The following is a 14,064-nucleotide window of genomic DNA, read 5'->3' as shown; positions in this document are numbered from 1 at the left end:
TTTTGTGGAACAGCGTTATCACTGAAATGATTGACGCAAATGTCCTACTCTTTGTTGCTAACTCAACCACCACAGCTCCGTGCTAGCTAACACGCCATATGCTAGTGCATTTTGCACATTTTATCTTGTAACATTGTATCTATGTAACAATTTTGACACGATTAGCATACAATATTCAGATGACATAAGAACAAAATTGTGTCCATACCTGGTTTTGATTGAATATAATTTCTGTTCATGTGGCACTTTTGCCTCTGCAGGCAGATTGTTCTTGTCGTCAAACAACCTTTCATCACATTTTGAAATCAAAATACACATCAAATGGAGTAGATGCCACCTGGACTTCCGGGCTTCACACACCAGCTCCGTTTCCGGCCACTGCTGCGACTCACAGGCGGCGTTCCGACAAAAATGATCACATTAAGAGAAGCGACAGTACAATGCAATTGCATTTGTACTTCTGAGTGTGGCGCTGATGAGATGATGCTCCCCCTGGTGGGAAGTGTGTGGCAATACCTTACATCCCAAGCCAATCAGCATTAGTGCCCTCCCTACAAATAAGGAGTCAGTTGGTATCTGCCCTCAACTTACTCCTTGGCTCTGAGGTCCGCCTCCTTGACTTCAATGGCTTGTCATCATCAGTCATCACGAACATTTTACCTTCATTGGAAGGTAAGTGTTGCGTCAAAACTTTGCTGAAGGAAAGTGTGAGAGCCACAGATGAGAAAAACTGGCCAAAAGTCATTTGTATTACTTGCAGTACAAATAAATGTTGCATATATATATCAATAATATATCAGATACTGTATCACCTTCCCATGGGCTCACAGGGGGAGGGGCCACAGGGGTCGGGTGCAGTGGAGGCTGGGTAGCAGCCAAGGGAGTAGACCTTGGCGGACCGACCCCCAGCTGCAGAAGCTGGCTCTTGGGACATGGAATGTCACCTCTCTGGCAGGGAAGGAGCCTGAGCTGGTGTGTGAGGCAGAGAAGTTCCGACGAGATATAGTCGGACTCTCCTCCACACACGGCTTGGGCTCTGGTACCAGTCCTCTCGAGAGGTGTTGGACTCTCTTCCACTCTGGAGTTGCCCATGGTGAGAGGTGCCGAGCAGGTGTGGGCAGTCTTATTGGCCCCCGGCTCAGCGCCAGTACGTTGGGGTACACCCCGGTAGATGAGAGGGTAGCCTGCCTCCGCCTTCAGGTGGGGTGACGGGTCCTGACTGTTGTTTGTGCATATGCACCAAACAGCAGTTCAGAGTACCTACACTTTTTGGAGTCCCGAGAGGGTGTGCTGGACAGTGCTTTCCCGGGGACTTCAATGCTCACGTGGGCAATGACAGTGAGACATGGAGGGATGTGATTTTGAGGAACAGCCCTCCCGGTCAGAACCCGAGTGGTGTTTTGCGATTGGACTTCTGTGCTCAACACGGATTGTCCATAACGAACACCATGTTCAAGCATAGGGATGTCCATATGTGTACTTGGCACCAGGACACCCTCGGCTAGGAGTTCCATGATCGACTTGGTAGTCGTGTCATTGGATTTGTGGCCGCATGTTTTGGACACTCAGGTGAAGAGAAGGGCGGAGCTGTCAACATATCACCACCTGGTAGTGTGTTGGCTCCAAAGGTGGGGGAAGATGCCGGTCCGACCTGGCGGACCCAAACGTATTGTGAGGGTTTGCTGGGAACGTCTGGCGGAATCCCCTGTCAGAAAGAGTTTCTCCCTCTGGCAGAACTTCTCCCTTGTCCCGGGGGAGGAGAGGGTTCCGAGGTGGCTATGTTCCGCGCCTCCATTGTTGAGGCAGCCGATCGGAGCTGCGGCCATAAGGTAGTCGGTGCCTGTCACAGCGACAATCCTCGAACCACCAGCAGTAAGGCATGCCGGCAAGCTGAAGAAGGAGTCCTATCGGGCCTTTTTGGCCTGTAGTACTGCGGAGGCAGCTGACAGTTACCGACTGGCCAAGCGGAACGCGGCTTCGGCGGTTGCTGAGGCAAAAACTCGGACATGGGAGGAGTTCGTTTGAGGCCATGGAAAATGACTTCTGGACGGCTTTGAGGAAATTCTGGTCCACCATCCGGCGTCTCATGAGAGGAAAGCAGTTCACTATTAACACTGTGTATAATGGAGATGGTGTGCTGCTGACTTCGACTCGGGACGTCGTGAGTCGGTGGGGGGAATACTTCGAAGATCTCAATTGCACCAAGACGTCTTCCTTTGAGGAAGCAGTCTGGCGAATCTGAGGTGGGCTCTCCTATCTCTTGTCACGTTTCAGTTGGTTTGGGTTTTTGTTTTATTTTGGTGAGTGTTGGTTGTCTGGTGTTCCTGTCTTCTTCCCCAGTCTCGTTATGGTTTACCTGGTCCACCTGCTTGTGTCTTCCCTTCCTGGTGTGTATTGCTGATTGGTTCCCCCTCCCTGCTGTGTCTCCCAGGTGTGTCCTGTTATTGTCATTAGTGTTTGTATAAGGGAGTGGTGTTTGTCCCACACGGGTGTGGGAGCATTGTTTGATGTTTGATGTTTGATGGTTGAATGTCTGCATGTCTGGTCACCGTGGTGTCTTTATTACCAAGTCTACCAAGTCCTTATGGCCAAGTCTACCAAGTCTGTTATTGCCAAGTTCAAGTCTTCTACGCCAAGTCTTCCCTGCTAAGTCTTCCACGCCAAGTCTGCTGTCTTCCACGCCAAGTCTTCCACGCCAAGTCTTCCACGCCAAGTCTTCCACGCCAAGTCTTCCAAGTCTGCCACGCCAAGTCTCTGCCTCACGCCACGCCAAGTCTCTGCCTCACGCCACGCCAAGTCTCTGCATCACGCCACGCCAAGTCTCCGCCATGATCTGTGTCCACGTCCAGCCCAGTGCCCTTCCCTTCAGTCTCATCCAGTCCTTCCCCATCATAGTCAATAAAGTTCCTTACGTCGTTCTTCCACTTGCTCTTCCTGCCTGTTTCCTCCACTTTTGGGTCCATCCATACCCCATACGTAACATCTCTGGGTTCAAAGTCACTGAGGTGGTTGGAAATCTCCTCGGTGGCAGGGCCCTGAGGGTGGATGAGATCCGCCCGTAGTTCCTAAAGACTCTGGATGTTGTGGGGCTGTCGTGGTTGACACGCCTCTAACGCTCCTTGGTAAATAATTTACAACGCTATTGCTCAAGATGTATTTATTTTTTGCATTTTTATATATTTTAGTTTGGTTTTAAGGTATTTACAAAGACAAAGGGCAAGGTTAAAATGTTAATTTAAAGATGCCGGGAGAATTTGTCGGCTGCGTGACGTCACTCTCGTGGATTTTGACAGCATGCACGTATTATTATTTTTTTCACTCACTCACTCACAGAAGCTAACGTGTGAATGAGTGAGTGAAAAATAAAATCCGTGTGTGCTTTCAAATTGTCGCGGGAGTGACGTCACACAGCTGACTATTTCGCTCTGCCCCGTTTGCGACACCCCCCCCTGCTCTGTGATTGGCTGGAGGGGTGTTAACACTGTTTGGGTTTTTTTGCAAAATACAGGTGGGGTTGGGCTGCGGCGGTGGGGGTTTATAGGACAAAATCACCCCCAGAAATTAAGAGAAGCCCAGATCTGTAAATTGACAAGTAGTTTGTTTGTTTCAATCCTGCATTTAAAAAGTGCATTTTCCTGAGTGAAACCGGCAGACTGGGCCTTTAAACTCAGAACATTTGGTGATTAAATCTCATCCCTGATAATAAACATTCAGTTTACCTCAACATGCTTGTTCAACTTTGATGGCGAATTTTTAAACTGCACATTCACCACAAAAAAATTGAACTCTTTTTTTTTTTTTTTTTTTTTTAATTTTTTTTTTTAATAAATCAAATTTAAACGGGCATTTAAACTTTACAATTATATCGGGATCAAAATACTGAAAAAGGAAATGAGACTTTCGATTCCAACTGCAGCAAAAATGGCGACATCTGTCGATGACTTGATGACAATGCTTGCTCTGAAGTCCCCGGACAATTTCCAGCAGCCAATCGTAACGCAGCGGGGGCGTGTCCTGCCTGACTTCCGCCGCACGTCTCCGTTCGTTTCTTCACGTGCTCACTGCCGTGGCCGGCGGCCACATCGCATTTCATCAGACGTCCTCTGCTAATTCATTCTTTCTTATTTGGTGTTGGACTGAACACACAGGACTCCCATCACCATTTTGAAGGTCTGCGACACCGTTTATTAAATGTCGGCGTGCGTTTAAACTCGTCTCGGTGCGCGTTGATGCTTCTCGGCCAAGTTAGCTTAGCTTAGCTTAGCTTAGCTCGCTAGCCGCTAACAAAGAGAAGCACACAACACGTGGTCAGGAAGAGACCAAGTGTGACTTTGTTGGCATTATTGTGCCAAAATGTCGGCGAGAACGACACCAAAGTACGAGGAGGAACTCTTTGGAGTAAAAGAAGAGGACGAGCAACATTTTCAACCGCTGGACGACGTTTGCGAGGAGCCTCGAATTGTGCTACACGCAGCAGGTTTGTACACTTCTTATTACTCTCCCTTGCTTAGCACTACTATATAGCGTTAAAAAAATTCACTGCAGTCCTCATTACTGTACACAGTAATTCAATTCAACTGTTATTTTAAAGAGTGAAATAAATTGATTTGATTGGTTGATTCCGGACAGGGGCCGATTATACAGTCATGAGACAGTCATACCAATGGATCTGACAAGACGTGTGCGATTTTAAGAACACTTAGGTGCACAATAAGACTGTATTAAAACGGTGGTACAATACTGCAAATTAAAAAAAATTTTTGTCGGTATACATATCCCTGTTTCCCACATAATTTTTTATTTTTTTACAAAACAGTCACAGTTTTGTCATGATTACTGCATTATTACATTCCACTGCTGTTGCAACCAGTGTTAATTTTGACAAGAAATTTTAATTTAGTTTTAGTTAGTCTTTTGACTAAAATTAACAAGTTTCAGTCATAATTTAGTCTTCTGATTGTATTTTAGTTTTGATCCAATTTTAGTCGACTAAATTCACAGTTTAGTCTGTTTTCCTTCAGCATACGTTTAAACTTTTATGCAGAAAATTATAGCACCCCTATTTGTGACTGTAGTTTAACACGCAAGACACATTTCATACAATGGTGTCTTTCTTGTTTCAATGAATCATGTTCAACTGACAATATTGTATCTTTTCAACTGAATAAGAAAAAGTGCATAATTTAAATTGCTTGAGATTAATTTTACAGCTGCACAATTTATGTTTATGTACAGCACTTTGTATACAGCAATGCCTGTTCTTAGAGCGCTTTATAAATAAAGTTGAGTTGAGTTAAAGTGCAGTGAACACAACATTTTCTGAGTGGTTCTTTTCTCATTCATTCTGATTGAATTGTGTGAATTTTCACGACTGTGTTGTTTTCATTTTAGTCATTGACGAAATTGTCAGTCAATTTTAATCATAGTTATTGTCTGAACGAATGGCTTCTATTTTAGTTTTCATTTAATTTTCGTCAGGAAAAACAATTGGTCACGAAAATTATGATGTAAATTTTTCGGCGACAAAAATATCACTGGTTGCAACTGTAGCATTCACGAAGACGGGAGTCAATGACAATCGATTCCGTTTTGCAAATCGGGGCCGAGTTCATATGGGCATATATGCGAACTGCGCACAAGACGACACGTGAAAATGGAATGAAGCGGTTGCGCTTAATTTAGGTAAATTAATGAGTTAAATTCAACGGTTATAAGCGGTTACGAAACACAGTCGACTCCGTGTTCCCCTCCGGGAACCTGGTTGACGTCCCGCTCGTGAATGCGTCTGATTATCCGTCTTTTACACGAATACAAAAAGTTATTATTCCTCGTTGGAGATCGTTGCCGAACCATTATGATTTGACGAGGGGTTCTTGACCTGGTTAAAATAGTCCGTGTGCCACGTCATCCTGTGCTTCCAGCATGTGAGCAGTAATAATTTCGTCGACAAAATTTTTTGTTACGAACATTTTTTTTCATGCGAAAATTCAAAACTAAAGTAGAAGCCATTCATTGAGACTAGTGTTGTTGCGATACCCTTTTTTTTTGGTCCCCGATTCCAATACCCAGTTTTTTCGTATCGATGCTGGTACCGTACCGATACCAATGTTTTTTTTTTCCAACATGAAAATTGAAAAAACTGCCCTACCATTGGTTCAGAACATTCAAGGGCCAATAGGATATCTTGGCTCGGCATGCAGTGAACATGTCACACATCAGTGAATGTCGTGCACACGCAAGAAACAAAATGTTGGACCAAATGTCCAATATTAGTGTCAGAAATAATGGTATCGGCATGTTACTTGTTAGTACTCTGGGCCTCTCCCGAGACCAGTATCGGTATCGGAACAACACTAATAGACTATAATTAAATTGCTTGACAATTTTCTCAATGACTAAAACGAATTTCGAAAACAATACAGTGACGAAAATTCACACAATCCAACCAGAAGGAAGGAAACGTGTGTTGGAGAAAAGGACCACTCAGACACTGTTCAGTGCCACTGCACTTTGTTTAATGTAATTTCATGAATAAATTTCATATTATTTATTTCATTGTGCAGCTATAAGATTAATCTCAAGCAATTATGCACTTTTTATTTCAATGAAAACTAAGTGATATTAGAAAATGCAATTTCTGGAGAAAGTGCGGGTGAATGCAGGAAGGGTGAATAAAAACCTGTGGAATGATTATGTAACAAGAGTACCAAGACGACCTGTTGAGTGTACGCTCTTGCCTTTATAAATGATCTTTGATGTATTGCCGCGCTCTGTCATGTGACCGCACGTACCACCAATAAGAGCCGCTTATGGTCAGTAGTGCGGAAGGAGCCAGGCAACGCGTGTGGAAATGTTTGTTATGGATCGAGGTGGGTTTTTTAGAAAGCTCTATCTTGAATATAGTTGTTATGTTGAAACTTAAACGCCTACTTATTGACTTGTAGAGCCGACTGCCAGCACCGGACTGCATTGTTTCACCGCCGCGGTTGTTTGAAAAGTCAAATTGGTGAGTCATGTCTTAACATGAGCCATTTCTGTGGTGCTTTGACATGGTTCTCAAACGATTGAATGAAGTGATTAATGGTACTGATTATTCACTGTTAGCTCGTATTTTATGTACAATGTGGCGTTTTACCCAGATTTGATTGTTTGAAATGTAATAATACTGAACAGTATTTTACTAAATGAAGTTGTTCTTTTTGATATTTGGATGTACTTGAATTGTGTAGGTTTTATACATCTTCATTAGAATATATTATTCTTGTGAATTACATTTAATGCTGCTATTGCTAATTTTGCACAACTTTAGCACTTTCATATAGTACATTAGTTTTGATAAATTGATTGACATGTCTAATAGATTTCTATTGTACAATATTGATGATGGATTGGAACTTTTGGATTGATAATGCTGTTAGTGTTATTTATGCAATGTAGTTTCTTATTTGTATACACAAAGAATATTAAGATGCTCCTGTTTCATACAGGCCAGGCCACCTGCTCTGTTCGGGCTGGTAGGAGGCTCTCGTAGCCGACCCTGCACATTTCCATCACTTGCACTCTGATCTGCAACCCCCCCGGATTCATTCTCTCAGTTACTCACATTCACTCATACACCTCGGTTGCTGGACAATTGGATCACTATATTGCTGGTTGCATGAACTGTGACTACGTTTTTGCGCAAGTGAACTGTGACTGTGCGATTGCCAACAAATGAACTTCATATTGCAGAACTTTGGAAATTATCAATCAGATAGTTCAATCCGTGCCTCGATAAAGAGTTGTTTCTTTCTTTTCCCTTCTTTTCTTTATTTTGTTCCCCCATGGTAAATGATTGAAAATTTATTACTTTCATTGAATGGCCATTCATTTTGTCTCTTGTACATATGTGTATATTTGTCCTGTCCACTAGGGTTGTTGTTGTTCACGCTGTAATTTAATACATGGTGAAATTACCAAACACAAGTTTTAGTCTCTGCCTCCTTTCTTCCCGAGCCGGACCTTACTCTTCTGACACCTAGCCTATTATTACTTCTGTACTTTTGTTACGATATGCAGCAAATATTGGCTACAATTAGGAAGAATATTGAATGACCTGGAATGCTATACAGTGAACTGGAATGACCTGAACATGCTAAATTTGGAATGGTTTGAATTTATACAGAAATATAGAAGCAGTTGAAGGAAGAAAAATAGCACACAAATAAAAATAAATTAGCAAGAAACAAATTAACAAGACAACAACAAAGAAGTCGAGTGAGCAATGTAGGAAGGAGCAAGTAATTGAGGAAGCAATGGAGTCAAGAGAGAAGAATTAAGTAAGCAATGAAGTAAGGAGCGTAGAATCGAGTAGCAATGGTGTAAGGAGTGACAAATTGAATCAGCAATGGAGGAGAGATTGAGGACTGGAATAAGCAATGGAGTAAGTCACTTCCTGTTGAAATCAGGTCACTTCCTATTCAAGCCGGGGCATTTCCTGGCGAGAATCCCTGGTGTACCAAATCAATTGGCCAAGATGGCCGCCACCCCTAGTGAGACTCTTGGACGTAACTAATCAATTGGCCAAGATGGCTTCCGCTGAGGGCAGGCGTAGGGTACAAAATAGGAAATTGTGGTTAAGGCGTGAATTTTGGAACTAAAAAAAGATGGAGAATTGGTGGACTACATTGAAGTTGGAATGTGGTGAATTGGATGAAGAATGTGGAAGTAAATGTGAAATGTAGAATGTAGGGAGAGGTAGGGTACAAAATAGGGAATTGTGGTAAGGCGTTAATTTTGGAAGTGAAAAAGAAGAGCTCATGGTGTGAATTGGTGGAATATATTGAAGTTGGAACAAAGTGAATCGGATGAAAAATGTGGAAGGAAATTTTGAATCTTCCATTAAGAATGCATGAGGAAAAATTGGGTACAAAATCGGGAATTGTGGGTAAGGCGTGAATATTTGGAATATGTTTAAATTGGAAAGATGAGAATGGGATGAATCATGTGGAAGTAGGAGTCTTCCAGCCTAACTATGGTTACAAATAGGTGTTTTAATTTTCTATGTAAAAGTTGAAATGTATGCGGATGGATAATATCAACTCAACTCAATTTAGTCGACTTGAATCAATAGAGATTAAAATGGTTTTTGATTTGACCTTATATCGGCTGTCAGATTTTCAACAAGGCCAATACTTTTTTTCCTTTTTCTTTTTGTTTTTTTGGGATGGGCCAATCCGAGTGTGCGGTGGCCCCAAGTCGAGGTGCACTGTAGAAACAATAATGCACATCATCTCACGCTTGAAATTTGACTTGACCAACCCAAATGTGTGTTTGTCTTCTTGTGTCCTGCAGACGTCGCTGAGAAATATCTTCGTCCTGACCAAGAGGACATGAAGCCTCCGAATGTTAAAGAGGAGGAAGAACATCCTTACATCGAAGAGGAAGAAAAGCCCGTTCGTGTCAAAGAGGAGGAGGTTGAGGATGACGTCACCAAGTCACCAATGACCTTTGCCCCTTTAAAGAGTGAAGATGAAGTCACGGGTGAGAGTGAGGAGGGCAGAGGGGCGGAGCCTCCAAACAGGATCTTAAATCCTCAAAACATGATTCCAGAAAGTGATGCAGACCACTGGGGATCATCAAAAGCAAAAAGTGATGACATAAGGTCCCTTTCTTCTCATGATGATGATGATAATGATGATAATCTGCATGGTAATGATGAACACGCTGCTGATGATAGGTCGTGTCACACTGACGACAAATCCTGCGAATGTTCTCACTGTGGGAAAACATTGGGTTCAAAAGGAAGTTTGAAAATTCACTTGAGAAGACACACTGAGGAAAAACCTTTTTCTTGTTTAGATTGTGGCAAAAGCTTCTCTTGGAAGTCAGATTTAACAACACATACAAGAAGACACACTGGGGAAAAACCTTTTTCTTGTTTAGATTGTGGCAAAAGCTTCTCTCGGAAGTCAGATTTAACAAAACATACAAGAAGACACACTGGGGAAAAACCTTTTTCTTGTTTAGATTGTGGCAAAAGCTTCTTTCAGAAGTCAGAATTAATGATACATACAAGAAGACACACTGGCAAGAAACCTTTTTCTTGCTCAGATTGTGGCAAAAGCTTCTTTCTGAAGTCACGTTTAACATTACATTCAAGAACACACACTGGGGAAAAACCTTTTTCTTGCTCAGATTGTGGCAAAAGCTTCTCTTCGAAGTCAAATTTAACAACACATACAAGAACACACACTGGGGAAAAACCTTTTTCTTGCTCAGATTGTGGCAAAAGCTTCTTTCTGAAGTCACATTTAACATTACATTCAAGAACACACACTGGGGAAAAACCTTTTTCTTGCTTGGATTGTGGCAAAAGCTTCTCTTGCAAGTCATATTTAACAACACATAAAAGAATCCATAGTGTCGAGAAACCTTTTTCTTGCTCAGATTGTGGCAAAAGCTTCTCTCAGAAGTCAAATTTAACATTACATTCAAGAACACACACTGGGGAAAAACTTTTTGCTTGTACCCACTGTGGCAAAAGCTTTTTTCAGAAGTCACATTTAACATTACATTCAAGAACACACACTGGGGAAAAACCTTTTACTTGCTCAGACTGTGGCAAAAGCTTCTTTCTGAAGTCACATTTAACATTACATTCAAGAACACACACTGGGGAAAAACCTTTTTCTTGCGCAGATTGTGGCAAAAGCTTCTCTTCGAAGTCAAATTTAACAACACATACAAGAACACACACTGGGGAAAAAACTTTTTCTTGCTCAGTTTGTGGCAAAAGCTTCTTTCTGAAGTCACATTTAACATTACATTCAAGAACACACACTGGGGAAAAACCTTTTTCTTGCTTGGATTGTGGCAAAAGCTTCTCTTGCAAGTCATATTTAACAACACATAAAAGAATCCATAGTGTCGAGAAACCTTTTTCTTGCTCAGATTGTGGCAAAAGCTTCTCTCAGAAGTCAAATTTAACATTACATTCAAGAACACACACTGGGGAAAAACTTTTTGCTTGTACCCACTGTGGCAAAAGCTTTTTTCAGAAGTCATATTTAACATTACATTCAAGAACACACACTGGGGAAAAACCTTTTACTTGCTCAGACTGTGGCAAAAGCTTCTCCCGGAAGTCAGAATTAACGATACATACAAGAAGACACACTGGCAAGAAACCTTTTTCTTGCTCAAACTGTGGCAAAAGCTTCCCTGCCAAACCTGAATTAAGAAGCCACATAAGAACACACACGGGACAGAAACCATATTCATGCACAAAATGTGTGAAAAGCTTCGCTTCCACCAATTCTTTAACAGCACATGCAAAAACACACACTGGAGAGAAACCGTATTCCTGCTCAGATTGTGGAAAAAGCTTCTCTTCCATGTCAAATTTAAGAAAGCACACAAGAACACATGGTGGGAAGGAACCATTCAGTTGCAGTGTTTGTCCTAAAAGATTCTCTTGTAAAAAAGCTTGCTGAGAGACACGAGTGTGCTGGTGAGAATGGCAGCCATCTTTGAAGCTTCATAAAATGAAGGGAAGTGAGACTGGTGTGCTGCAAAAGTGTCAGTGCATCTTAAAAGTGTAAATGTAATGCTTTCAAAACTACTCAACCTGTAAATATTAAATGTTTGCTGTTAATGTGTTTAAATATCAATGTATGTTTTTTTTGTACGTAATTTAGGAAGTTATTTTTGTTTGCTTCTGAATTTTGTTAATGGTTGTTTGTTGATGTTTGTAGGTGTTGTGTATTTGCTTGTGTAAAGCACATTGAGTTGCCTTGTGTATGAAATAGAAATAAAGCCACCTTGCAATTTTCCCCAAATAAGCGTCGACAATACGTTCAGACACACAAAGCCATCTGCGATTAAAATTTTTGTTTAACAGTGTTATCACTGAAATGATTGACGCAAATGTCCTACTCTTTGTTGCTAACTCAACCACCACAGCTCCGTGCTAGCTAACACGCCATATGCTAGTGCATTTTGCACATTTTATCTTTCTATGTAACAATTTTGACATGATTAGCATACAATATTCAGATGACATCAGAACAAAATTGTGTCCATACCTGGTTTTGATTGAATATAATTTCTGTTCATGTGGCACTTTTGCCTCTGCAGGCAAATTGTTCTTGTCGTCAAACAACCTTTCATCACATTTTGAAATCAAAATACACATCAAATGGAGTAGATGCCACCTGGACTTCCGGGCTTCGCACACCAGCTCCGTTTCCGGCCACTGCTGCGACTCACAGGCGGCGTTCCGACAAAAATGATCACATTAAGAGAAGCGACAGTACAATGCAATTGCATTTGTACTTCTGAGTGTGGCGCTGATGAGATGATGCTCCCCCTGGTGGGAGGGAAGTGTGTGGCAATACCTTACATCCCTAGCCAATCAGCATTAGTGCCCTCCCTACAAATAAGGAGTCAGTTGGTACCTGCCCTCAACTTACTCCTTGGCTCTGAGGTCCGCCTCCTTGACTTCAATGGCTTGTCATCATCAGTCATCACGAACATTTTACCTTCATTGGAAGGAAAGTGTTGCGTCAAAACTTTGCTGAAGGAAAGTGTGAGAGCCACAGATGAGAAAAACTGGCCAAAAGTCTTTTGTATTACTTGCAGTACAAATAAATATTGTACATATCAATAATATATCATCAGATACTGTACCAAACATTTACTACTAACTAAGACAAGTAATTAAACTAATAACATTTGGTGGTTTAAATCTCATCCCAGATAATAAACTTTCAGTTTACCTCAAAATGCTTGTTCAACTTTGATGGCGAATTTTTAAACTGCACATCCACTTCAATAAACTGGTGCCATTTAAAACTTTACAATTATATCGAGAACAAAACATTGAAAAAGGGAATGAAACTTTCGAACTGCAGCAAAAAATATATAAAAAATTGCGGCATCTGTCGATGCCTTGATGACAATGCTTGCTTTGAAGCCTCCGCACAGTTTCCAGTAGCCAATCATAACGCAGCGGGGGCGTGTCCTGCCTGACTAACTTCCGCCGCACTTCCGCAGGTCTTCTGTACTGTGTGGGCTGTCGGCTATCCAGCTCAGTGCTCTCAGTCTAGTTAGCTTAGCTTAGCTTAGTTTAGCTGAGCTTAGCTTAGCTTAGCTTGCTAGCCGCTAACAAAGAGAAGCACATAACACGTGGTCAGGAAAAGACCGAGTGTGACTTTGTTGGCATTATTGTGCCAAAATGTCGGCGAGAACGACACCAAAGTACGAGGAGGAACTCTTTGGAGTCAAAGAAGAGAACGAGCAACATTTTCACCTGCTGGACGATGTTTGCCAGCAGCCTCGAATTGTGCTACACGCAGCAGGTTTGTACACTTTTTTTTTTTTTCTTCTTTTTATTGGAAGAACAGTAATATAAAATACAACAGCCAGGGGGAGACAAATGCATATGAAAATAAACTACAAAAATAAATTGTACAGTTCACATCAATATAGGGTTTTGCTTGCTTTCTTATTTGTGGAATGACCAATAGACTTAATATATTGTTTGACTTCATTTTCTAACATGAACAAACGAGGTCTCTGCTTAATGTATCGACATTTGTGTATGTGCCATTTTGCCAATATGAGAACAAAATTAATTATATGAAAAGCGTCTTGAGATCTAGATGGATAATTATTGAAGCCAAACAGTATTTTCAAAACAAAGAGAAAGTTGTGGTTCTACAATAATGAAAACAGAATTATAGATATCTTTCCATAACGTTTTGGAAAACGGGCAATCCCAAAACAAATGAAATAAATCCTTAGGAGAATTTTCACAAAAAGAGCAGTCGGTGTTAATATTTTTCTTCATCCGCTGTAGAAAAACTTTGCATGTATAACATCTATGAATTATTTTAAAAGATACTTCTTTCACTTTGTTATTGATCAAATATTTGGAAGCCAAATTCCAAATTTTGGTCCAGTCAAGGTTATGAACAAGATTATTCCAATAAAACACAACATAAGGTACAGAAGCGACATCTTTCTGGAACAACTTTCGTACATTGCAATTATTATTTCGTTTATGGGAAAAACAAATCGCAC

The 14,064-nt window shown here is 41.4% G+C and overlaps 1 protein-coding gene across 1 annotated transcript in view; it reads left to right on the top strand.

Annotated features, from left to right (window-relative positions):
* Positions 1–11,474, top strand: part of LOC144006245 (uncharacterized) — a 38,531-nt gene extending 27,057 nt beyond the window's left edge. The window contains exons 2-3 of the mRNA XM_077504997.1: positions 4,250–4,477; positions 9,334–11,474. Coding sequence (XP_077361123.1) covers positions 4,354–4,477; positions 9,334–11,474 — 2,265 coding nt within the window. The 5' untranslated portion in view covers positions 4,250–4,353. The remainder of the gene's footprint in view (positions 1–4,249; positions 4,478–9,333) is intronic.
* Positions 11,475–14,064: the final 2,590 nt, after the last annotated feature.

Source organism: Festucalex cinctus, chromosome 1, assembly GCF_051991245.1.
Source record: "Festucalex cinctus isolate MCC-2025b chromosome 1, RoL_Fcin_1.0, whole genome shotgun sequence".
NCBI lineage: Eukaryota > Metazoa > Chordata > Actinopteri > Syngnathiformes > Syngnathidae > Festucalex > Festucalex cinctus.
The sequence above is the reverse complement of the archived record's forward strand: the minus strand, read 5'-3'. Positions and strand labels throughout refer to the sequence as shown.